Here is a 27,254-nt window from a genome sequence, read left to right as displayed (position 1 = left end):
CAGTTGGACTGATGACTCATTCTGAGACAGAGGGACTTCCAGTAAACAGGCCATACAACAGATGTCTTACAACATGTCAACAGATTGACACAACTAGACCATGAAGATACACAAATCCAACATGACGTCTGAAGTACTGTGAGGAGACATGATAGAGGAGCAGTACTCACTGTAGCCCATTCCCTGGACAAAATATTTGAAGGCCTCCGCGAGTTTACCCGGCTGTAAGACACAAACAGAAAACTGAGCCATTTAAAAAGAAAACTGAATTAAGTAAGAGTTCAAATCACATTTTATTGGTCACATACACATATTTAGCAGATGTTATTGCGGTTGTAGCGAAATGCTTGTGTTCCTAGCTCCAACAGTGCAGTAATATCTAACAATACACACAAATCTAAAAGTAAAATAATGGAATTAAGAAATATATAAATATTAGGACGAGCAATGTTGGAGTGGCATTGACTAAAATACAGTTGTCTTGGCTATTGAGATTTAGTAGTTTAAGCTAAACACAAAACTTGTTCATGACTCACCTGGATGACCTGAGGAAGGCCGCCACAGTCTTGCATCTATAGGGAAGTAAAGAGAGAATCAGGAACACGCCCAGAGTGAACAAACTCACAGAGAGGACCGTGCCGTTAGCCAGAACACTTCCAAGAATGCTGAAACTCATCTACACACCATCCAGAGCTTGTGCATTACTAAAGAGCAGAACAGCAGGGACCACATAGCATTACCACTCCTATTGCAACAAAGAAACGAGTAACTGGACACACCTTAAGAAGGGTTGTTTTGGTTGGATTTAACCTGGAGTTGCATTCGACCTGTATACAAGGGAGAGAGAGAGATGAGACAATAGAAGTTCAGAGTTTAGAGTCTAGCCCCTCATCTTTAGAAAGGCCATTAGAATTAGATCCCCTGACTCATTCGTTACTGTGTTGCCATAGAGACAGTGGACACCCACCACTGCATCAACAGCCGGGGACGTGTCACCAACCACCAGCAGAGAAGTGCATCTGGATGGAGAGACAGGAGGGACAAACAGAGTCAACACTCAGAGTGAAAGCAGAGGGGTATAATACAAGATCAATGAGTTAGCCAGCTAACTTTAATAAGAAACCAGAAATAACTATACATTTTCTGGTTCATTAACAGAGCCTTGACCTTGTCTGTTTAATCAATTAGACCATGCCCATTTCAAGCTTATATAAAAATAAAATAAAAAGCAATGTCAGAATATTAAGGCAAGTTAGCTGGTAATTGCCAGCATTTGGCCAATAAAAAAATGAAAAGCCGATAAATAGAATTGTTGCTGGCCAAATCGACCGGGAGATAATGAAGAATTAATAATGATTTTTATTCATTGATGAAATACCAGTCGATGTGAAAACATTTGACAATCATGCTTAGGCGTAATTTGCATAATTGAGTGGCACTAAATTGGCGAGTGTGTAGTGTCGTTAGTCGTCATGCATCTTATTTAAGACAGAGCCTATTGTGAGCGGAATATCCCCTCAATGTCACCTCCTTAGATCGTTGCTGCTGGAGTGAAACATGCTTTAATATAAGCCCCGTCATTGCGCAACAATTCTAAATGCAATGGCGTGTTAAAACCCTGTCCACGATTTAAAAGAGCTAGACTACCATTTTTATTTCTCAACTGGTAATTGAAGCGCGCCTCCCATTAGCCATTCAAGTGCAGCGAGTCACTTAACCACTTTGCAATGTGAGCTGGGGTCAGTATACATTGTGAAAACTAATACTTAATTGTTTGAAACCTGAAAGTTTTCCTTCTTATTATAAAACATGTCTTACCTTGCTTCAAAGTAGCCTAGGCAAAATCCCACCATTGAAACAGAGGCAATTATTTTATAAAGACCTCCTCAAGTCTATACATCTACCTCTTATCACTCCAGCACATTGTAAATATGGTATTAAAACAGAACCTGTATATAGCTTCTTACTTCTCCTGTTCTATTTCTTGTGTGTTTTTGTTCTACCTTATGTTATTGTTAGTACTACATTGATATTGGATTACTGCATTGTTGGGTTTGGAGCTTGCAAGAAACTAAATTCACTGTACTTGTGCACGTGACATTTAAACTTGAAACTTAACTTCATATTCCATTGAAACCAGCATTTTTCTCCTGTTCTATTGGTTTTCATATTTCAACTTTTTGTTGTTGTCCAGAAGCCAAAGGCACAATCCCAGTCATATTAACAACCCATCCTAGTTGCTGCATCTCTAGATTCCCCCCTATTTCTAATTTGCATCTCGGTCACATATGGAACGGCTGTTTAGAATGGTGTTTTCCTATGAATTGCATTTTGGAAAATGTTTGAAAAATATATTTTATTGGCTGCCTCATAACAGTCATAACAGTCATTCATCTTAACAGCATGTTCTGTTAAGATGAATGACCATAATTTAAATGTGATTTCTGTCATTCTGAGTACTATAGGTGGACGCCCTAATAGGTTACGCACCCAATGCATATGGGTCCGGTAAATTTCTCGAATGGGCGGTAAATTAAAATATTCCTGGTCACATTGTCCAGCGCCACATTTTCCTAACAGAAACCCTGATACAGAGATACAGTTATAAACAGTTATAAACCTACTTGAGCGTGTTCACTGTGTCCTCAGTCAGACCAGTGATGGGCCTCTCGATCTCCAAGTCCCGACGGCTGTCAAACAAATACATCAATCAATCAATTCAACCCAACCACACGGGCAGTTCATCTTGGGGTTATATGTACAGTACCTGTTGTAGGAGTTGCAGAAGAGGGCCAGGTTGTCCTGGTTAATATCCTGAGCAATGTGCAGGCGATATGTCTGGGTGATCTCCTGGTTGTCAGACAGCTCATCCTGAGGAGATGGCACAGATAGTTACATCACTGTCAACCCCCCACAGTATTACTCCAGTAGGCTCTGCCCCGGTCCTAGTCTCCCACCATTCCAAACTGCCCCCAGACTCACGTCACTGAAGTGGTGGGCCATCACTATGTCAACCAGGTTACTGGTCCAGCCGGACATCTGAAACAAGAATAAATAATACGTTCCAAGGTGCCAATCTATTATGGCTCTACGATGAGAAAACAATGCACAGAGTTAGCATTGAAGTGTGCGAACACGTTCTCACCTTGGAGGCGGCCCAGTCCATCCAGCCCTTTGCACAGGGGTCCACATTGATGAGAACCAGACCTTCGACCAGGGCAGGCTCATTAAGCTGGGGGGAGAGAGAGAGAGAGAGAGAGAGAGAAGAGGGGGTTACTTTGATGAGAACCAGACCTTCAACCAGGGTAGGCTCATTAAGCTGGGGAGAGACAGAGACAGAGAGACAGAGAGACAGAGACAGAGAGACAGAGAGAGAAGAGGGGGTTACTTTGATGAGAACTAGACCTTCAACCAGGGTAGGCTCATTAAGCTGGGGAGAGAGAGAGAGAGAGAGAAGAGGGGGTTACTTTGATGAGAACCAGACCTTCAACCAGGGCAGGCTCATTAAGCTGGGGAGAGAGAGAGAGAGAGAGAGAGAAGAGGGAGTTACTTTGATGAGAACCAGACCTTCAACCAGGGCAGGCTCATTAAGCTGGGGAGAGAGAGAGAGAGAGAGAGAGAGAGAGAAGAGGGGGTTACTTTGATGAGAACCAGACCTTCAACCAGGGTAGGCTCATTAAGCTGGGGAGAGAGAGAGAGAGAGAAGAGGGGGTTACTTTGATGAGAACCAGACCTTCAACCAGGGTAGGCTCATTAAGCTGGGGAGAGAGAGAGAGAGAAGAGGGGGTTACTTTGATGAGAACCAGACCTTCAACCAGGGTAGGCTCATTAAGCTGGGGAGAGAGAGAGAGAGAAGAGGGGGTTACTTGGACAGTACACTGACCACACTGTGCTGGGTTGGATAGGAACCCAGGCCCTCCTACTTTATAGCCAGGGCAAGCAGCAAAGGCAACACACACACCTAAATATTCATGTTATACCCCAGCACTTGACATCTTTCACAGCTCTTAGCAACAACTTAGAGCCACATCATCCCCCACCCAATTACCCAGCCTCCAATTCACACTTCCACAGATAGTGAGGACGATGGATAAAACAAACTAGGTGTTAACCCACTTGAGAGTATGTATGAACACATAAATTAAGTGTTATCTTTTCTCCAACTCCTGTTTCTCTCTTTCCTTCTCTCCTTCTCTCCTCCACATTGAGCCCGATGTTGGCAGGGCTTAAATTAACTATAATTAACACCCCTCTTCAAGTAATCTCTGCTCTTAATGTATTCCTCTCACTAACACCTACCTTCAGAATGCATTATCTCCGCCAAGGCACACTGGGGTGTGCAGTGCATGGTGGGAAATAGGGTCGATGTTAAGCATCAAACTAACATTTGTACAGTAATGTACAGTGCCTTCAGAAAGTATTCAGACCCCTTGACTTTTTGCACACTTTGTGTTACAGCCGGCATTTAAAATGTATTAAATTCAGATTTTGTGTCACCGGCCTTCACACAATAGCCCATAATGTCAAAGTGGAAGTATGTTTTTAGAATTTTTACTACAAATGAGTAAAAAATGAAAAGCTGAAATGTAACAAAAACATGTGGAATAAGTCAAGCGGTAGGAATACTTTCTGAAGGCACTGTATATCCGGTCAATGCCACATGAGACTCGCATGCTGACTCCATCAGTCCAGTCATGCACTCGTGAGAAACTGATCCATTCAAATCTTCTATCTTTTAATAGAGAGATTAAATGAAGCTGGTAATAAGAGCAGGGAGCGTGATGACTCTGCTGGTCAACATGTTCTGAGATTAGCTGGTGGAGATGGAGGAAGATGGGGAATGAGGTTTAATGGTGTGGATTTATGGATAGGGGTTTAGAAACCACCATCTACTGTGGGGTGAGCAGGAGTTCATGTGGTATGTGGGGGACTAAGACGAATGGTGACTTACAGCCAATCTGGACAGGATGTAGGCTCCAGCTCCAACTCCAATCCCAATCACACTATTCACCCTGGGGAAAGGGAAGAGAACAATATAGGCCTCGAAGAAGACTCAATAATAAAGTAATTTTGAAGCTTTCCTAAAGACAGTGCAAGAGGTAGTTATGGAAACACTGCAGGAGAACTTACTTCAGTTGAGTCATGACAGAGGGCAGCATCTCAGAGAGCTCATCCATGGTAGGGTACTGGTAGCTGGGACAGACATAAAATACCAATAATAATAACATATGAGTCATGATTGTGGTGATACTTTGTCATATTTGAGATGATGTTGAGGACGACGACTGAGGAGTGAACCGGTCTCTCACCCCGTGGGGAATGGGGGAGCACCCTCCTGCTGTCCTGGGGCGTCCACATGGACCACAGCAAAGTGGGATGTGATCTCCTGCATGTCCTCAAAATTGAACAGGGTGTTGAAACAGGACTTATCTGCAGGGGGGGAAGAGACACGGCACTGTTTAAAAGACACCTCATTGAGGCACATACTACTTAATATCTAACAGAAACTGCAACACTGAACGTAATCAACAACAAAAATCCACTGATGCTAAAACACTCTTAGTGTTGTTTTCCATTGAGGCATCCAAGTGTTGGTGCGATCCAGTCTGATCTAGTGGCTCATATCCCCACAGTCAAAGAGAGGTCTACATTCAACCATCCAGCTTCTTACATCATCTCCAACTGTTCTAATGAGAACATGATATTATATACTGAACAAGAATATAAAAAACGCAACATGCAACAATTTCATTGATTTGACTAAGTTACAAGGAAATCAGTCAAATTGAAATAAATTCATTGGGCCCTAATCTATGGATTTCACATGACTGGGAATACAGATATGCATCTGTTGTTCAGATACCTTAAAAAAATAAAATGATAATAATAATAATATAATTGGGCCTCACAACAGACCTCAAGTTCTCGTCATTGTATTTTTGTGCTTTCAAATGGCCTTTGATAAAATGCAATTGTGTTTGTTGTCCATAGTTTATCCCTGCCCATACCATAACCCTATCGCCACCATTGGGCACTCTGTTGACAATGTTGACATCAGCAAAACGCTCGCCCACACAACGGATTGGATTAGATAACATGTAAACAACAATGGATTATCTTGGCAAAGGAGAAATGCTCGCCAACAGGGATGTACACAAATTTGTGTACAAAATGAGAGAAATAAGCTTTTTGTGCATTTGAACATTTCTGGGATCTTTTATTTCAGCTCATGAAACATGGGACCAACACTTTACATGTTGCGTTTATATTTTTGTTTAGTGTATTTAGGTGTGTTTGGAGAGATTTCAAAGCTTAGCTTGGCTAATAAGAGCCTGTGTCTGTGTCTGTCTGTGTGTGTGTGTGATGCTGTACTCACGGTTGAGTCCAATGTCATGGTAGGTGAGGATGACCGGTCTGTTGCCCTTGGGGGTGCCCCTCATCGTCACATGCAGGACACCATGGGGGGTCTCGATGTCATGCTCCTGGAACACACAAGACAGCATGGTCTGGGGTGTCTGTGGAGCTTAGAGGAGCCAGCCTTTTAGTGACAGTCATAGCACGATAGGAGGTGCAGATTTCAGGAAAAACAAAATTCATAATTCATACACTGAGTAGGACACTTCCTCAGTGAGGCTAAGTGCCAGTAGTAGACAGAAAATCAATCATTCTCTCAAAGGATGTGCGTTTCATACAGTAGAACTCATTAAAACAGGGTCCTCTTCAGTGGAACAGTCAGCAGGTAGCCTACAGAGCTTTCAGAAAGTATTCACACCCCTTGACATTTTCCACATTTTGTTGTGTTACAGCCTGAATTTAAAATGGATTAAATTGAGATTTTGTGTCACTAGCCTACACACAATACTCCATAATACAATCATCTGTAATGTCCCTCAGTCGAGCAGTGAATTTTAAACAAAGATTCAACCACAAAGACCAGGGATGTTTTCCAAAGCCTCGCAAAAAAAAACATGAATTATTCCTTTGATCCTGGTGAAGTTATTAATTTAACTTTGGATGTTGTATCAATACAGGAGTCCTTCCTAACTCAGTTGGTGGAGAGGAAGGAAACCACTAAGGGGATTTCACCATGAGGCCACTGCTTACTTTAAAACAGTTAGAGTTTAATGGCTGTGACAGGAGAAAACTGAGGATGACTCAACAACATTGTAGTTACTCCACAATATTAACCTAAATGACAAAGTGAAAAGGAGGAAGCCTGTATAGAATACAAATATTCCAGAACACACATCCTGTTCGCAATAAGGCACTAAAGTAAAACGGCAAAACATTTGGCCAAGAAATCAACTATATGTCCTGAATACAAAGCTTTATGTTCAGGGCAAATCCAACACAACACACCACTGAGTACCACTACATATTTTCAAACATGGTATTAGCTGCATCATATTATGGGTATGCTTGTCATCGACAAGGACTAGTGAGTTTTTTTAGGATAAAAAGAAACGGAATAGAGCGAAGCACAGGCAAAATCCTGGTTCAGTCTGATTTCCAACAGACACTGGGAGACAAATTCACATTTCAGCAGGACAATAACCTAAAAGGTCAAATATACACCGGAGTTGCTTACCAAGATGACATTGAATATTCCTGAGTGATCTAGTTACATTTGTGACTTAAAAATCGTCTTGAAAATCTATGGCAAGACTTGAAAATGGCTGTCTATCAATGATTTACAACCAACTCTACAGAGCTTGAAGAATTTTTAAAAGAATATACAAATACTGTACAATCCATGTGTGCAAAGCTCTTAGAGACTTACCCAGAAAGACTCACAGCTGTAATCGCTGCCAAAGGTGCTTCTACAAAGTATTGACTCAGGGGTGTGAATACTTATGTAAATTAGATGTTTCTGTATTTCATTCTTCATAAATTTGCAAACATTTGTAAAAACATGTATTCACTTTGGCATTATGGGCTATTGTGTGTAGATGGGTGAGACTATGTAATCGATTTTGAATTCAGGCTGCAACAACAAAATGTGCAATAAGTCGAAGGGTATGAATACTTTCTGAATGCACTGTACATGATGATCCAGACTGATAATGGAGGCTGGATCATAACCCATAGAGCTGTGGTAACAATGACAGTGTGTAAGTGGCTCTGCACCACACTGCATGCGTGTCCACACTGTTCAGTCTCACACCACTGTCACACACACACGCAGATGTTTTGTGGATAAGGAAGCAGGGCCCGCTCCATGTCCTGTCTCACAGACGCACTGCCTGCCACAAGGTAGCGTCCGCTGATGTCTGGTTAATCTAATTATCTAAGGATGGAAATAGCAGTCCGTCCACAGCCCTTAGGCCTGCCTCTAATTCCACATGAATGTCATTTAACGGGTCACAACTTCCTCCAGACACACACACACACCATCAGCATAACACGATAAATGAATCGGCCAGGACAAATATATTTTCACTAATATCATCGAAATCAATAAATCATAGCACATTTTTGGGCTCATTCAGTAGTTTTTACTGATAAAGTAGAATCATGTAGATTTTATTTTTTTATATACCATTTATATTCCTAAAAACATACATTGAAAATTATACTGTTGCTGCTTCCTGTCGTCATGGCTTTTTGGTTTATGGCCGAGTGTCAAAAAAACAGTTTAAGATGAATAATTAATATGCTGAAATAAGTTGTGATATTTTGAAGACCTATACATAAGTTACTCCCCACACACATTCACCAATATCTACCAAGCGATCATCAAGACTGGAATTGATTAGCTTCTTCTACTGTAATCAATAGCGCCTGCAAATGAATCACTCACATCGATATTGTATTGAAATCAATAGAACAATAACTGCGGCGACATGTACCGTTTGTGCTCTTCTAACAGACAAACCTCAATGAAATTGGGTTGACTACATGTGTCTGTCGAGGAAATCAATATATGATAGTAAATGTAGCACATTCACATTTTAACAACAATTACATCTATTTCTTCCTACTTTAACCACGGAGAGACTTAACAATGGTCCTAAGCTCAATTTAACCAGGCACTCTAGACATAGGCTCATGCAGCAGGCTGAACGTTTGACATCCCTACTAGTAGGCTTACTGTTAAGTCAAACTGGTGTTGTGGTTTCATTAACTTTGTGTGTGATGCATGTTTTTGTCTGGTAGCAATAATGGTGTGATGTCTATTTCATAATCGAATACTGTAATACAAAAGCAGAGACCCAAATATAGGACTGCTAAATATGTGTGCCTGCTTCAGTGTTCAGTTTCCGTCCATTGGTGCAGTTGAAAACCACAGAGGGTGGTTTTGAGGGCCATACTGCGTCAGATCTCACTGGATGGCTGCCACACAGACGTAGGGGAGATTAGGCTAAACCAGGCTGTTCAGCAGCCTGCTGGCTGCATACACACCCCATGTCTAAAAAAAGCATCAACATATACACACTCTATGATAATCAGTACATTGGAGAAGGAAGACACACAGATGAGGACAATAACGTCACTCAAATCATAATTCATGGTGTGTGGTTGTTCTCCTCCAGCTGACACCTGGAAGACTGACACTACAGTATCTAGGTGCGGAGGAGTAAAAATAGAAGAGACGGTTGAAAGGGCAGGCTGTGTGAAAGGTTGTTTGTGTGTGCGATGGAGGCTTCATGTGAGGTGCCTTCAGAGCACACAGCCTAGTCACTGACCAAAGAGGCTCCAGTAGAGGTTGCCACTTCTGTTGCCACAACTGTAGTCTAACCCACAAACAAAAATGTGTTGTGTAGCCTAGGGCTTTTAACTACCAGATGAAATGAAAGCCTGACAGAAAAAAAACAAGACAAAAAACAAAGCACTCAATGCATTGAAACCAGTAGCAGTCCAACAAATTCTGAAAACAGACATAGGCCTATATGCCTCCTTGTTTGTTTTTGTGTGTTCCTGGAACAAAGTCAAGGGTGCTGTGCACTGCTGATATTTGGCTTGTTGTGACTAAAGAAGAGGGAGGCACTGCAGTGGTTGTCAACAGTGGATGGGCCAGGTGATGGGGAAAGGGGGCAATTTACCCCCTCTACATGACAACAGGAGTAACTTCCTAGTTAAAGTGGAACTGACAGCATTTTAGCAACATGAAATCTTATTTAAACATGGGCACCCTAATAGACATTATCCTGACCAACTTGCCCTCCAAATACACCTCCGCTGTTTTCAATCAGGATCTCAGCGATCACTGCCTCATTGCCTGTATCCGCTATGGGTCCGCGGTTAAACGACCACCCCTCATCACTGTCAAACGCTCCCTTAAACACTTCAGCGAGCAGGCCTTTCTAATCGACCTGGCCCGGGTACCCTGGAAGGATATTGACCTCATCCCGTCAGTCGAGGATGCCTGATCATTCTTTAAAAGTAATTTCCTCACCATCTTAGATAAGCATGCCCCGTTCAAAAAATGCAGAACTAAGAACAGATATAGCCCTTGGTTCACTCCAGACCTGACTGCCCTTGACCAGCACAAAAACATCCTGTGGCGGACTGCAATAGCATCGAATAGTCCCCGCGATATGCAACTGTTCAAGGAAGTCAGGAACCAATACACGCAGTCAGTCAGGAAAGCAAAGGCTAGCTTTTTCAAGCAGAAATTCACATCCTGTAGCTCTAACTCCAAAAAGTTTTGGGACACTGTAAAGTCCATGGAGAACAAGAGCACCTCCTCCCAGCTGCCCACTGCACTGAGACTAGGTAACACGGTCACCACTGATAAATCCATGATAATCAAACATTTCAATAAGCATTTCTCAACGGCTGGCCATGCCTTCCTCCTGGCTACTCCAACCCCGGCCAACAGCTCCGCCCCCCCGCAGCTACTCGCCCAAGCCTCCCCAACTTCTCCTTCACCCAAATCCAGACAGCAGATGTTCTGAAAGAGCTGCAAAACCTGGACCCGTACAAATTAGCTGGGCTAGACAATCTGGACCCTCTCTTTCTAAAACTATCCTCCGCCATTGTTGCAACCCCTATTACCAGCCTGTTCAACCTCTCTTTCGTATCGTCCGAGATCTCTAAAGATTGGAAAGCTGCCGCGGTCATCCCCCTCTTCAATGGGGGTGACACCCTAGACCCAAACTGTTACAGACCTATATCCATCCTGCCCTGCCTATCTAAAGTCTTCGAAAGCCAAGTTAATAAACAGATCACTGACCATTTCGAATCCCACCGTACCTTCTCCACTGTGCAATCTGGCTTCCGAGCCGGTCACGGGTGCACCTCAGCCACGCTCAAGGTACTAAACGATATCATAACCGCCATCGATAAAAGACAGTACTGTGCAGCCGTATTCATCGACGTGGCCAAGGCTTTCGACTGTCAATCACCGTATTCTTATCGGCAGAATCAATAGCCTAGGTTTTTCTAATGACTGCCTCGCCTGGTTCACCAACTACTTTGCAGACAGAGTTCAGTGTGTCAAATCAGAGGGCATGTTGTCCGGACCTCTGGCAGTCTCTATGGGGTACCACAGGGTTCAATTCTCGGGCCGACTCTTTTCTCTGTATACATCAATGATGTCGCTCTTGCTGCGGGCGATTCCCTGATCCACCTCTACGCAGACGACACCATTTGGTATACTTCTGGCCCTTCCTTGGACACTGTGTTAACTAACCTCCAAACGAGCTTCATTGCCATACAACACTCCTTCCGTGGCCTCCAACTGCTCTTTAAACGCTAGTAAAACCAAATGCATGCTTTTCAACCGTTCGCTGCCCGCACCCGCCCGCCCGACTAGCATCACCACCCTGGACGGTTCCGACCTAGAATATGTGGGACAACTATAAATACCTAGGTGTCTGGCTAGAATGTAAACTCTCCTTCCAGACTCATATTAAACATCTCCAATCCAAAATCAAATCTAGAAATCGGCTTTCTATTTCGCAACAAAGCCTCCTTCACTCACGCCGCCAAACTTACCCTAGTAAAACTGACTATCCTACCGATCCTCGACTTCGGCGATGTCATCTACAAAATAGCTTCCAATACTCTACTCAGCAAACTGGATGCAGTCTATCACAGTGCCATCCGTTTTGTTACCAAATCACCTTATACCACCCACCACTGCGACCTATATGCTCTAGTCGGCTGGCCCTCGCTACATATTCGTCGCCAGACCCACTGGCTCCAGGTCATCTATACGTCTATGCTAGGTAAAGCTCCATCTTATCTCAGTTCACTGGTCACGATAACAACACCCACCCGTAGCACACGTTCCAGCAGGTATTTCTCACTGATCATCCCCAAAGCCAACACCTCATTTGGCCGCTTTTCCTTCCAGTTCTCTGCTGCCAGTGACTGGAACGAATTGCAAAAATTGCTGAAGTTGAAGACTTATTTCCCTCACCAACTTTACACATCAACTATCTGAGCAGCTAACCGATCGCTGCAGCTGTACATAGTCCATCTGTAAATAGTCCACCCAATCTACCTACCTCATCCCCATACTGTTTTTATTTTATTTACTTTTCTGCACACTAGTATCTCTACTTGCACATCATCATCTGCTCATTTATCACTCCAGTGTTAATCTGCTAAATTGTAATTATTCGCACACACTGTATATTTTGCACACACTGTATATAGACTTTATTTTTTCTACTGTGTCATTGACTTGTTTATTGTGTTATTGGATTGTTTATTGTTTACTCCATGTGTAACTCTGTGTTGTTGTCTGTGTCACACTGCTTTGCTTTATCTTGGCCAGGTCGCAGTTGCAAATGAGAACTTGTTCTCAACTAGCCTACCTGGTTAAATAAAAAATTAAATAAAATAAATCTTATTTTGATCTGTTCATATACACTCCCAGGAAGAATATGACATGTCAAAAATGTTTAATAAATTCTTAGAATGTTTTGGAATTACGTATACTTAGGCCTTTGGGAAAATTCTATAGCAATATAGAGTGGAAAGCGGCTGTGTGTTTGGACAATTAATAGACACGGCAAGAAATAAAACATCCATCTCGTCCAGGACAGTAGTCTACGCAGACAGGTGCACCATTGCCCATTAGAGCTACAGTAGGCCTTTATGCAAATAATTATTTTGCCACACGGGCCTGCCATCATTCACTTTGAACTGGACTGTGTGTTTACAGGCAGTAGGGCCTCTCATCATTCACTTTGAACTGGACTGTGTGTTTACAGGCAGTTGGGACTGACATCATTCACTTTGAACTGGACTGTGTGTTTACAGGCAGTAGGGCCTCTCATCATTCACTTTGAACTGGACTGTGTGTTTACAGGCAGTAGGGCCTCTCATCATTCACTTTGAACTGGACTGTGTGTTTACAGGCAGTAGGGCCTGTCATCATTCACTTTGAACTGGACTGTGTGTTTACAGGCAGTAGGGCCTGTCATCATTCACTTTGAACTGGACTGTGTGTTTACAGGCAGTTGCAACAGCATGACTTTAGATCATTAGAACGCATTCGCCAAAAATCTAATATTATTCGTCAGATGCGCCGAATACAACAGGTGTAGACCTTACTGTAAAATGTTTACTTTCAAGCCCTTAACTTAACCAACAATGCAGTTAAGAAAATATTTCCAAAATAAACTAAAGTAAAACATTTAATAAAAAAGTATCACTATAAAATAACAATAACAAGGCTATTTCCAAGGGTCAATGTGCAGGGGTACAGGTTAGTCGAGGTCATTTGTACATGTAGGTAGGAGTAAAGTGACTATGCATAGATAACAGCGAGTAGCAGCAGTGTAAAAACAAAGGGGGGGGGGGGGGGGGGGGGCAGTTGCCATACCAGGCAGTGATGCAACCAATCAGGATGCTCTCGATGGTCACAAAATAGACCTGAATGGATTTCTGTAAATACCACAGGAGTCCTCTTACATTTGGAACTTTACATTCCTATTGATCAAACAACCATGAAAAGGTAGGGGCTCTCTGCCTCAGTTATGCACATCAACAACAAGATCAACAACTAATGCTAGCCAGAGCAAGATGAGCTAATATCTAACGAAGGAACATTAGATAAAACCTCAAACTTTTTCAGCTAGTTGGCCGTCAAAATTGCACTGATAAACAATGAGGAATTGTAGCCTACTCGTACTTCTGCATCTTGCTTGCCAAAGCATGCTTGTCCCAACCAAGCACCCAGGCTAACTGGCTGGGTAAAGTTGTCTAGCTTGCTAGCTACTTCCAGACACAAATGAGAGAACACTCACTCTGACCATTTTACTCACCCTAGCAGAGCTGGTTAGGCTTTTTACATGTTATCTAGCGCGTTGGTGACTGATTATTACTTTTTTTGCCTACGTTTACTGACACTGGGTGTTGCTTGTTTGGAAATTCATCAGTTATTCTGCACTCTGGCACACTCAGACGAGAGTACTCTGAAATCGAAGTAGTGAATTTGCGAACACAAGAGATATGCTAACTGGATAAGTCATTCAAGTTCTTGCTAGCTAACCAAATGACGCCTGCATCTCTAGCTGTGTATAGCCACTGAAAAACGATATGAGAAGAAAAATTCAGTCACCCACTCCTCCATTGACATGACATCCTCCTAGCAGTCAGCTAGCTAACTAACGTTATGCTCCGTGTTTTTGGCCTTCTATATAAATACGCTAGCCTATTAGCCACATTATGACAGATTGTGATCATTGCCCTTGCTAGTTTGATCGTATTGACATTCCCAGCCTTAGTTACATTCGTCCGTTTTTGTCCAAAATATTGAGTCATTGAAACAGTGCATCCCAAATGGAGGCAACAAACAATGTACCAGGCCAGCTGTGATTTACCAAGAAATGTATTGGTGAATTACATTACTCATGCATTAAATTGCATCCATCTATTCTGCCAACAATGCCTTAGTGTTCATCATGGAATGTTGAGTCAAATAGAAGCTAATTTTAAAATCTCTTATAAAAAGTTGGTTTTGTAGCATAAACTGGGAATTTGCTATGTTTAACTGATATTATGATTGTCTGTTTGATATCTGCAAAGTAGTTAAAACGCTATCAGTTCCACTTTAAAGAAAACACACACGCTGAACACTATTGGTTACCACGACAACACAGAGCCCACAGCCACAAAGTCATAATTATGACTAAACGCCACCCATTTCTACAATTTCTTCTTAAAATGTGATTTTAAACCTAACCCTAACCCCACTGCTAACCCTATGCCTAACCCTAACCTTAAAAAAAGACAAAACTAGTTCCATATTACAAAATAACACTGTTCCATAATACAGAAAGAAAAGCAACATTGTCATCATATCAGTGGTATTGTTTTGCAGAGCCACTTTGGGCTAAATGAGGAAGAAAGGTTCAAGGATGTCTCAGCAGGAGGCGAGGCAGGGTTCTGATTAACATTCAACAGTCTGCTCTGTGCCAACATTTGGCTACATCCCCCCGTAACCTGTGGCGAAAGAGAGAGACACAGGGAGGAGGAGAGATGGATAACGTGCAAATTATATGGTAGGAGTCTGTTTCTCTCTTAGACTAGAGATCCAGCCTCCCCAGTCTGGCCTGGCCACAGACAGGAGCACAGACACTGATCCCAGAAGAGGAAGGAACCAGCCTGGTCCAGTCCACACAGTGGCACCAGGCCGTGACTCCACAAGCAAGAAGCGCAGCCATTTAAAAAATAAACCTTGTCCCAGCTGGTGGTTAATTTCTCCTTTCTAAGAGAAATGCTGCACACCAAAAACATTCAGTGGGAATGGAAAACAAACCGAGCCATATTTGTTTCCTGTAATTACAGGGAATGCAGAGAAGCAGAGGGCATTCATCTCAAAGGAGAGAGACCTTTCTCCTGTCCTCTAAACCGCACCCCTCCCAGTGCTGAACTCCCACCCTCACCACCATTCATCCACTCCACCTGCTGGGGTAAACAATGCTTGCAGTGGTACTGGCCCCAAATTTGCGAAGCAGGTTGTTCGTTCCCTCAGTCATATACGCTCGCCCACATCGCCACAGTACCTAACACACCTTCACATGCCAGAGCAGAGAAAATCACACACACACACACACACACACACCCCCGACAGCTTGCTTTTAGCTTTGTTAGCGCACAATCAACAGGCAGGCCACACGGTGACTGGCATATCAGTAAAACACAACCCCACACACAAACCGACAAAGTCCCACTCACCACTACACCAATGGTCGAACAGGCAATGGCAATCTGGTTGAGGTCCAGAACGGCTGTCATTTTGTCAGTAGAAGAGAGGAGTGCAGTCGGTCTGTCCCTGTGTTGTCTGAAAAGGGGCGGTGGTGGTGACGCTGGCAGCAGAGCGGAGAGGTGGCTGCAGGAGGGGGGCAGCAACAGAATGGAGCGCGGAGCCCACAAGGAACGACTGAAATGTTTGGTAGCAGCAGCTGGTCCCACCAAATGAGGGGAGGATAATGCGTTAGAGAGGGAGAGGAGGGAAACTAAAGGAGCGAGCGAGGGAGAGGCACGTGTTAATGGGAGCTAGAGAGAGAGAGACGTGGAGGAGGTGTAGAGAAAGAAAGAAAGAGGGAGGGTGCGTTCCTCGCTGGGTAAGCGCAAAGCTCTCAGGGCCGTCTGGACGCTCAGCAACCCTCTAATTGGACTTAGAAGGTCAGATGGGCTGGTAGGAGGCGGGAGAGGGGTAAGGAAGGGGTGAGGAGGGCTGAACGAGTGTCAGGAAAAGGGTGGAGATCACCAACCCTGACACACATCACCACAGCGTGTCAGAGGAAGAACACAGAAGAGGATCAATAAAATACCTGTGGATTGGCTGACATTGAACATCTGCCTAAACTATGAGGTTTAGGCATACTATGGTAATTACCATTAGCCACCAATTGTCAAGTTCTCCCACTTAAAAAGATGAGGCCTGTAATCATAGGTACACTTCAACTATGACAGACAAAAAAAGATTTTTTTTCTCTCCAGAAAATCATATTGTAGGATTTTTAATGAATTTATTTGCAAATTATGGTGGAAAATAAGTATTTGGTCAATAACAAAAGTTTCTTAATACTTTGTTATATACCCTTTGTTGGCAATGACAGAGGTCAAACGTTTTCTGTAATTCTTCACAAGGTTTTCACACACTGTTGCTGGTATTTTGGCCCATTCCTCCATGCAGATCTCCTCTAGAGCAGTGATGTTTAGGGGCTGTTGCTGGGCAACACGGACTTTCAACTCCCTCCAAAGATTTTCTATGGGGTTGAGATCTGGAGACTGGCTAGGCCACTCCAGGACCTTGAAATGCTTCTTACGAAGCCACTCCTTCGTTGCCCGGGCGGTGTGTTTGGGATCATTGTCATGCTGAAAGACCCAGCCACGTTTCATCTTCAATGCCCTTGATACATGGCCCCATTCATTCTTTCCTTTACACGGATCAGTCGTCCTGGTCCCTTTGCAGAAAAACAGCCACAAAGCATGATGTTTCCACCCCCATGCTTCACAGTAGGTATGGTGTTCTTTGGATGCAACTCAGCATTCTTTGTCCTCCAAACACGACGAGTTGAGTTTTTACCAAAAAGTTATATTTTGGTTTCATCTGACCATATGACATTCTCCCAATCTTCTTCTGGATCATCCAAATGCTCTCTAGCAAACTTCAGACAGGCCTGGACATGTACTGGCTTAAGCAGGGGGACATGTCTGGCACTGCAGGATGTGAGTCCCTGACGGCGTAGTGTGTTACTGATGGTAGGCTTTGTTACTTTGGTCCCAGCTCTCTGCAGGTCATTCACTAGGTCCCCCCGTGTGGTTCTGGGATTTTTGCTCACCGTTCTTGTGATCATTTTGACCCCACGGGGTGAGATCTTGCGTGGAGCCCCAGATTGAGGGAGATTATCAGTGGTCTTGTATGTCTTCCATTTCCTAATAATTGCTCCCACAGTTGATTTCTTCAAACCAAGCTGCTTACCTATTGCAGATTCAGTCTTCCCAGCTTGGTGCAGGTCTACAATTTTGTTTCTGGTGTCCTTTGACAGCTCTTTGGTCTTGGCCATAGTGGAGTTTGGAGTGTGACTGTTTGAGGTTGTGGACAGGTGTCTTTTATACTGATAACAAGTTCAAACAGGTGCCATTAATACAGGTACCGAGTGGAGGACAGAGGAGCCTCTTAAAGAAGAAGTTACAGGTCTGTAAGAGCCAGAAATCTTGCTTGTTTGTAGGTGACCAAATACTTATTTCCCACCATAATTTGCAAATAAATTCATTAAAAATCCTACAAATGTGATTTTCTGGATTTCTTTTTCTCATTTTGTCTGTCATAGTTGAAGTGTACCTATGATGAAAATTACAGGCCTCTCTCATCTTTTTAAGTGGGAGAACTTGCACAATTGGTGGCTGACTAAATACTTTTTTGCCCCACTGTATATTTAAACTCAGTTTCACAATTCCTGACATTTAATCAAAGTAAAAACTCCCCGTCTTAGGTCAGATAGGATCACCACTTTATTTTAAGAAAGTGAAATGTCAGAATAATAGTAGAGAGAATAATTTATTTCAGCTTTTATTTCTTTCGTCACATTCCCAGTGGGTCAGAAGTTTACATACACTCAATTAGTATTTGGTAGCATTGCCTTTAAATTGTTTAACTTGGGTCAAAGGTTTCGGGTAGCCTTCCACAAGCTTCCCACAATAAATTGGATGAATTTTGGCCCATTCCTCTTGACAGAGCTGGTGTAACTGAGTCAGGTTTGTAGGCCTCCTTGCTCGCACACACTTTTTCAGTTCTGCTCACAAATGTTCTATAAGATTGAGGTCAGGGCTTTGTGACAGCCACTCCAATACCTTGACTTTGTTGTCCTTAAGCCATTTTGCCACAACTTTGGAAGTATGCTTGGGGTCATTGTCCATTTGGAAGACCCATTGAGATGTTGCTTCAATATATCCACATAATTTTCCTCCCTCATGATGCCATCTATTTTGTGAAGTGCACCAGTCCCTTCTGCAGCAAAGCACCCCAACAACATGATGCTGCCACCCCCATGCTTCACGGTTGGGATGGTGTTCTTCAGCTTGCAAGCGTTCCCCTTTTTCCTCCAAACATAACGATGGTCATTATGGCCAAACAGTTCTATTTTTCTTTCATCAGACCAGTGGACATTTCTCCAAAAAGTATGATCTTTGTCCACATGTGCAGTTGCAAACCATAGTCTGGCTTTTTTAATGGAGGTTTTGGAGCAGTGACTTCTTCCTTGCTGAGCGGCCTTTCATGTTATATTGCTATAGGACTCGTTTTACTGTGGATATACTTTTGTACCTGGTTCCTCCAGCATCTTCACAAAGTCCTTTGCTGTTGTTCTAGGATTGATTTGCACTTTTCTCACCAAAGTACGTTCATCTCTAGGAGACAGAACGCGTCTCCTTCCTGAGCGGTATGACGGATGCGTGGTCCCATGGTGTTTATACTTGCGTACTATTGTTTGTACAGATGAACGTGGTACCTTCAGGCATTTAGAAATTGCTCCCAAGGATGAACCAGACTTGTGGAGATCTACAATTTTGTTTCTGATGTCTTGGCTGATTTTTAAAAAATTTCCCCATGATGTCAAGCAAAGAGGCACTGAGTTTGAAGGTAGGCCTTGAAATGCATCCACAGGTACACCTCCAACTGGCTCAAATGATGTCAATTAGCCTATCAGAAGCTTCTAAAGCCAAGACATTTTCAGGTATTTTCCAAGCTGTTTAAAGGCACAGTCAACTTAGTGTATGTAAACTTCTGACCCACTGGAATTGTGATACAGTGAATTATAAGTGAAATAATCTGTCTGTAAACAAATGTTGGGAAAATTACTTTTGTCATGCACAAAGTAGATGTCCTATCCAACTTGCCAAAACTTTAGTTTGTTATAAAATACATTTTTGGAGTGGTTGAAAAATGAGTTTATGTAAACTTCCGACTTCAACTGTAGATGTCTAATCCATTCCAATCCATCCAGTTCTTAGAAAAATGCCATGTTAGTGGTTGATCTGGAATGCCATGTTAGTGGTTGATCTGGAATGCCATGTTAGTGGTTGATCTGGAATGCCATGTTTTTTTTTTTTTTTTTTTTTTTTTATAAATTTTATCCCCTTTTCTCCCCAATTTTTCGTGGTATCCAATCGCTAGTAATTACTATCTTGTCTCATCGCTACAACTCCCGTACGGGCTCGGGAGAGACGAAGGTCGAAAGTCATGCGTCCTCCGAAGCACAACCCAACCTAGCCGCACTGCTTCTTAACACAGCGCGCCTCCAACCCGGAAGCCAGCCGCACCAATGTGTCGGAGGAAACACCGTGCACCCGCCCCCTCGGTTAGCGCGCACTGCGCCCGGCCCGCCACAGGAGTCGCTGGAGCGCGATGAGACAAGGATATCCCTACCGGCCAAACCCTCCCTAACCCGGACGACGCTAAGCCAATTGTGCGTCGCCCCACGGACCTCCCGGTCGCGGCCGGCTGCGACAGAGCCTGGGCGCGAACCCAGACTCTGGTGGCGCAGCATAGCACTGCGATGCAGTGCTCTAGACCACTGCGCCACCCGGGAGGCCCACTGGAATGCCATGTTAGTGGTTGATCTGGAATGCCATGTTAGTGGTTGATCTGGAATGCCATGTTAGTGGTTGATCTGGAATGCCATGTTAGTGGTTGATCTGGAATGCCATGTTAGTGGTTGATCTGGAATGCCATGTTAGTGGTTGATCTGGAATGCCATGTTAGTGGTTGATCTGGAATGCCATGTTAGTGGTTGATCTGGAATGCCATGTTAGTGGTTGATCTGGAATTGGGCCTTATTGTCAAATCTGCAGTGAACACTAGTTTAGCTGTATGTTCACACGGTTGGATTAATACTGTGAAAATGATGAGAATACCCTTTGTGTAAGAGCTGTTTGAATAGTTTTGGTGGGATGGAGTTTTGGCAAGGCTGTAAATTAGTTAATAGACCAATAAGAATGTTTCAAACCTCTGCCAATAACAGCTAGTTTCCCCTCCTCACGAAGACCACTCCCAGACAGTCCTAACTAAATTATGGCTTGAAAAATTGCTCTTTGCTAAGAAGCCATTTGTTGCTTGTTGAACATTTTAATTGAAAATAAAATATGCATCACACTCAGGTACTTAATTGTAACCCAGAAATGAATTGATAGAGATAATAATGGCTGCATGGGACTTACATATTTAGGCCTACTGAACAGTAGGTAGCATAATGTTTTGCTGAAAGAAAAAAATTCAAACAATAGCCTAAATTGACACTTGCTCATGTTTTTGTGAAAATGCACTGTACAATTAGGCTACTTTGCCCTTGAACAATTTGATTTTTCATGAGCATTTAGGCCTATTCATTTGAAAGGTTTATTGAACAGTTAGCCGCCTATCATTTTGCTGAAACTAAACAAAATGTGAAAAAATAAATGTACATCTTGTAAGCTGACTGCCTGTATGGGCTAATACCTTACAGCAGCATTATAATAATACAAAATAAAATAAACATAACAAACGTTTTGAAAATCGAAGTACCCACTGTCTAGTTATGAGGCTATAATTGCCTACTCTGTCTTACTTTCTTTTGCAGCCTTGTTGAGAAACAGAATAGCATCCACTGTGCCAGGTTTTAGTCGGTACGCATACAGTTAGGCCCTAAAGCTTTGGCTTGTGCACTAATGCCAGATAAACATAATAAAAGAAAAACTTCAATGTAGCCTATAGATATGAATTGCACAAGAATGATATATTAATGGATTTTTTTTATGCATTGTTTTCTTTTTATTCAAATATAATATTTCATGACCCTAAACTAGTACACACCATCCCTTTATTTTTGAAGGCAGGGGCTTTGTTCGAAGCCTGGTTGCCAACTGAGGAGCCTGGGCAGGGCTGGGTTTAATCCTCAGTCTGTTCATGGGGAACAGTCCTCCCAGGCCTGCAGCCCCAGCACAGAGATGGAGGGAGCGTTAGAATGAAATGGGGGGGATTACCTGCAGATTTGGGACGTTAAGACGTCGTCTTTCTCAGCCAGCCAGCTCTCCGGACCTTGGTCCTTGTCTGCCATGTGCACTCAGTTTCTTTGTCCACACTGTTCTGTATCAGAGGGTAATCCAGCCAGCCAGTAGGACCATCAGTGTTTGTGGCCCATTGTTCCATTATGGCCCATTTTCAATTTGGTGTTTTTCAGCAATAAATGTCAGGAGAGCCTACAACATAACGTATTCATTAAAAGGGAAGAATAAAGTCTACTTAATCTCTAGTAGACTTATCATTGTGATGGCAGTTTATTTCAGAACCAATTTGCACTAATAGGCTGTGATTTAACCATAGGCTCTGATGGATGATATCTTTCACCATCTCCTAAACTTTAGACTCTAGTCTAGAGACAAGAAACTGAAGATGGACTACACACACACAAAGCCCTGTGTCAGAAATAGCTCTGATAACATTAGTAACAAATGGATTTGGAGGGCAAGATTAGGGCCGATTCAGGTCAGGGAATGCAGCCCAAACCATATCCCAAACTGGGTCAGTGCCATTTTTGCTACCTAAACCCAACCCTGGGATCCTTGGCTGCCATGGCCACTCTGGCCTGAAGTAAGCTAATCATGCACCACAGCCTTGGAGGCTGGGGAGGACAGATAAACCCCAAATAAGAGCAGGTTCCTGGAGTTAGAACAATCTTAATCTTAAGTAAAGTGGCAGTCCTGGAATCACACAACAAATGTTAGATAACACTTTGTCCAAGTGGAATGTTAATGGCTAACTTTGTCTTAAAGACAGCTGTACGTACTACCTACTTGACCTGGAAGTTTTTAAGACAGCGTAAATGACCCTGAACAGTCTACAACTGTGTAGATCACTTGGCCAGGCTCTGAGCAGACTTGCACCATTGACATTTGATAGCTTCTAAAGCGGAGATCTAAAAGGTGGAGTTCTTTGATATGTCTGTCTGTGAGCGTACTTCAAGCTTCTTGACAGGAAACACCTGCCTTATAGTGACATTACTGTGAGGGGGAGAGGGTATCCCTGCAAATGAGGGTTCCCTGAGCCACATACAGCCCCCTCTCTGCAGGGTACATGCTTTGTGCACATCGAGGGTGTGGGAGAGACTAAAACCAGGTGTTTTGTGCAATGCGAGCAGGTTGGCTTCTAGTTTACAACAACTGCTAACTGTCATGATCAGCCAACAAACTGTCAACTCGTTGTTGTGTACAGTACTGAACTATCAGCTCAAAGAGACAAGAGAGAGTAACTTCATGTCTGCATAGAAACATGTCTCTTTAGAAAATTGCAGTTCAGGGCATCAGCCTAAGAGGGCGCTACATACTTACTTATTACCATAAGATAGTGAGTTGTACATTTTCCATATCGACCAATGTGGTTACACTAACCTGTGCATTCATCCACCCCTCCTCTCCATTACCACACTCTCCTCCCCACCACCACTGATGGCCGTGTTGGGATATAAATACCCTGACCCTCCAAAAATTACTCCTTCACAATAAATCTGTCTCTTGGCGGGCGGGCGCCCAACATCTGTCGTAAGGAGTCAGGACCTAGCCCGTACGCTGGTCATCTAGGTCACAGAACACCAGGGGAGACCGCATGACCGACCTATAGGAAAAACACTGAGAGGACATGATAAGGAAGGTTGTCGTCAGCACTGTATACTTTATTTCCAGGCTTTGTGCCAGTCAAAGTGCCCATTGTAATGCCCTATGCTGAAAACAGACAGACCACATGACATGCCAGGGTGGAGGATAGGATGGTGTCAAGCAGTCACATCAATAACATCAACGAGTAGGCTAACCCCGAACAAAAACAAACCAAAGCCAAAATATTGCTTACACATGGCCAGTCAAGGACACCATCAAACTAAAGAACACTTGTCATGGTTAAAGCAAAGAAATGTTGAATTCAGCTCCGTCAGCAATAATTAATTATATCAACTGATGGTTTTGCAGTTCTATACCCTTGCTCCCTGGGGTTTAGTCAGAGACTCATACGTGTGCTAATGATGCCATCTTCTGGAGGCCAATCACTGGTGCTTTAAGGTACACTAATATTACACTATTTCCACTCAATCACTGGACTGGAAAAATAACATCTCTACTGTGTCAAGAATAGAGTTAAGAGGATTGCCATGACAACCATGCCTTTTTATGTTTTGTGACAGACAAAATGGTGAATGGTGATGCACTGCCTGTTTCCATTATCATAACCACAACTCAGTCCCACCTAACGACAGCCCAGTTGAACCTAATGCTCTCCGGGAGACCCATGGGGCGGCGCACAATTGGCCCAGGGTCGTCCGGGTTAGGGGAGGGTTCGACCGGCAGGGATGTCCTTGTTCCATCGCACACTAGTGATTCTTATGGCGGGCCGGGCGCAATGCACGCTGACATGATCGCCAGGTGTACAGTGTTTCCTCCGACACATTGGTGTGGCTGGCTTCCGGGTTAAGCGGGCATTGTGTCAAGAAGCAGTGCAGCTTGGTTGGGTCGTCTTACGGAGGACGCATGGCTCTCAACCTTCGCCTCTCCCGAGTCCATACGGGAGTTGCAGCGATGAGACAAGACTGGAACTACCAATTGGATACCACGAAAATTGGGGAGAAAAAGAGGTAAGAGTTAAAAAAAAAAAAGGCAAACAGAACACACACCGAGAACATTGTCCTTTATTCCATCCTAAACCCATGTTCATACTTTCCATTTCTCCCTCCTAACCATGATGGATAGGAGACCAAATGAAGTGACCGAGTACAGCAACCTATTTCCAACCCCTCTGTACGGTTATAAAAATAGGGAAATATTCTTAGGTGTAATGAGGGAAAATGAGAAGAGGAGAGGGTGGATTGGCCAAGGGTTGTAAAGGGTCGGAAAGTTTCCGGAAATTTTCCATGGGAAGTTAAGCCCTGGAATTTTGCTTAAATTCAACAAAATAAAGTTAGCTTATAACAGTGAACCTTCTTTGTGGGATACACATAAGGCAATTATAGGTCTTGTGGCATATTTTGGTTAAACTATCTCCAAATCAATGGAATTGCAACCCTCTGCATGTACAGTGCATTCTTCCATTACATGTACAGCTGATTCTCAAGATCTTGCACACAAATGAGATGCTATTGAGCCCACACTACGACACTGTCTGAGCAAAGGACTACAAGCTTTCTGGTAAGTTTTGATTACCATACTGGGTTGGGTGAATATATTATATAAACTCAGCAAAAAAAGAAACTTATCTATCTTTTTCAGGACCCTGTCTTTCAAAGATAACTCGTAAAAATTCAAAACACTTCCCAGATCTTCATTGTAAAGGTTTAAAACACCGTTTCCCATGCTTGTTCAATGAACCATAAACAATTAATGAACAGCACCTGTGGAACTGCTTACAGACGGTAGGCAATTCAGGTCACAGTTATGAAAACTTAGGACAATAAAGAGGCTTTTCTACTGACTCTGAAAAACACCAAAAGAAAGATGCCCAGGGTCCCTGCTCATCTGCGTGAACGTGCCTTAGGCCTGCTGCAAGGAGGCATGAGGACTGCAGATGTGGCCAGGGCAATAAATTGCAATGTCCGTACTGTGAGACGCCTAAGACAGCGCTACAGGGAGACAGGACGGACAGCTGATCGGCCTCGCAGTGGCAGACCACGTGTAACAACACCTGCACAGGATCGGTACATCCAAACATCACACCTGCGGGACAGGTACAGGATGGCAACAACAACTGCCCGAGTTACACCAGGAACGCACAATCCCTCAATCAGTGCTCAGACTGTCCGCAATAGGCTGAGAGAGGCTGGACTGATCGGCTTGTAGGCCTGTTGTAAGGCAGGTCCTCACCAGACATTACTGGCAACAACGTTGCCTATGGGCACAAACCCACCGTCGCTGGACCAGACAAGACTGGCAAAAAGTGCTCTTCACTGACAAGTCGCGGTTTTGTCTCACCAGGGATGATGGTCGGATTCACGTTTATCGTCGAAGGAATGAGCGTTTCACCGAGGCCTGTACTCTGGAGCGGGATCGATTTGGAGGTGGAGGTCATGGTCTGGGGCGGTGTGTCACAGCATCATCGGACTGAGCTTGTTGTCATTGCAGGCAATCTCAACGCTGTGCGTTACAGGGAAGACATCCTCCTCCCTCATGTGGTACCCTTCCTGCATCTCATCCCGACATGACAATGCCACCAGCCATACTGCTCGTTCTGTGTGTGATTTCCTGCAAGACAGGAATGTCAGTGTTCTGCCATGGCCAGCGAAGAGCCCAGATCTCAATCCCATTGAGCACGTCTGGGACCTGTTGGATCGGAGGGTGACATGGAATTGTATTGTTTTTTATTACAGTTTAAAAAAAAAATCTTTACAGGAAAATGCCATGGGTACTATCTGATGTGTGGAGACATTTCACTGCAGCTAATGTAGAAGAAAAAGCTGTGTACGTTTGCAAATACTGTGCCAAAACATTTGTTGAAGAACTCAAAGATGCAAAATCATCTGGCCAAGTGCATAAAGTTCCCTCAGCGCTCACAACAAACAACCTCTGACAAAAGTCCCTCTACTTCTATTTGAGGTGAAAATGATGAATCAGACACCTTATCGACAGCAACAGCTCATGGTCCTCCTGGAATCAGAAGTTTTTTGACTCAATGGAGGAACTTAGTCAGAGAAATGCTGATGAATGTCTTGCTTGAGCTTAGTATGCAACTGGTTCACCTCTGATGTTCACAGGCAATTTGGAAATTATTTCTGAATGTTCTTCACCCAGCATACACCCCTCCAACTAGACATGCTTTATCTATTAATTTGCTGGATGCAGAGTTTAACAGAGGTCAAGTGAAGGTCAAGCAAGTCACAGAAAAAGCTGACTGTATTGCAATCATCTCTGATGGGTGGTCGAATGTTTGTGGGCAATGTAACGGTTTTGACTTGAGGTTATTTATAGGGGTGCCAGGTAGGTTGTGCCTACCAGAGAAAACATTGGTGTTTGGTTTTAGTTTGGGCTGAATGAGAGGGGAATGAGTCAGAGGTCTGCCAGCAGCCATGGGCTCGTGATGCGCGGTCATGAAAAAGTTACCTCTCGTTCCATTGCTTTCCCACAGACAAATTAATTCTCCTGTTGGGACATTATTGAACATTTATGATAAAAACATCCTAAAGATTGATTCTATACATCGTTTGATTTGTTTCTACGACCAGTAATATAACTTTTTGGAATTTTCGTCCGACATTTCCGCTGGACTTGAGTTTCGATTTGTTTACCAAACGCCCTAACAAAAGGAGGAATTTGGACATAAATGATGGACTTTATGG

General features: G+C 43.4%; 1 protein-coding gene across 8 annotated transcripts in view; it reads right to left on the bottom strand.

The window, feature by feature from the left end:
- The window catches only part of LOC139557309 (protein NDRG3-like), a 72,176-nt gene that overhangs the window by 5,301 nt on the left and 39,621 nt on the right, over positions 1–27,254 (bottom strand). For 4 of the 8 annotated variants that reach the window (XM_071371933.1, XM_071371936.1, XM_071371935.1 and 1 more), the window contains exons 4-15: positions 6,377–6,482; positions 5,310–5,430; positions 5,131–5,193; positions 4,952–5,012; positions 3,146–3,232; positions 2,983–3,039; positions 2,768–2,871; positions 2,625–2,690; positions 968–1,019; positions 780–827; positions 537–572; positions 171–222 (exon numbers count right to left, since the gene is read on the bottom strand). In XM_071371933.1, coding sequence (XP_071228034.1) covers positions 171–222; positions 537–572; positions 780–827; positions 968–1,019; positions 2,625–2,690; positions 2,768–2,871; positions 2,983–3,039; positions 3,146–3,232; positions 4,952–5,012; positions 5,131–5,193; positions 5,310–5,430; positions 6,377–6,482 — 853 coding nt within the window. Of the gene's footprint in view, positions 1–170; positions 223–536; positions 573–779; positions 828–967; positions 1,020–2,624; positions 2,691–2,767; positions 2,872–2,982; positions 3,040–3,145; positions 3,233–4,951; positions 5,013–5,130; positions 5,194–5,309; positions 5,431–6,376; positions 6,483–16,137; positions 16,433–27,254 lie in introns of those variants that run through there. The other 4 variants (XM_071371939.1, XM_071371937.1, XM_071371941.1 and 1 more) reach the window with 3 other exon arrangements.

The sequence above is a fragment of the Salvelinus alpinus genome, chromosome 28 (assembly GCF_045679555.1).
Source record: "Salvelinus alpinus chromosome 28, SLU_Salpinus.1, whole genome shotgun sequence".
NCBI lineage: Eukaryota > Metazoa > Chordata > Actinopteri > Salmoniformes > Salmonidae > Salvelinus > Salvelinus alpinus.
The sequence above is the reverse complement of the archived record's forward strand: the minus strand, read 5'-3'. Positions and strand labels throughout refer to the sequence as shown.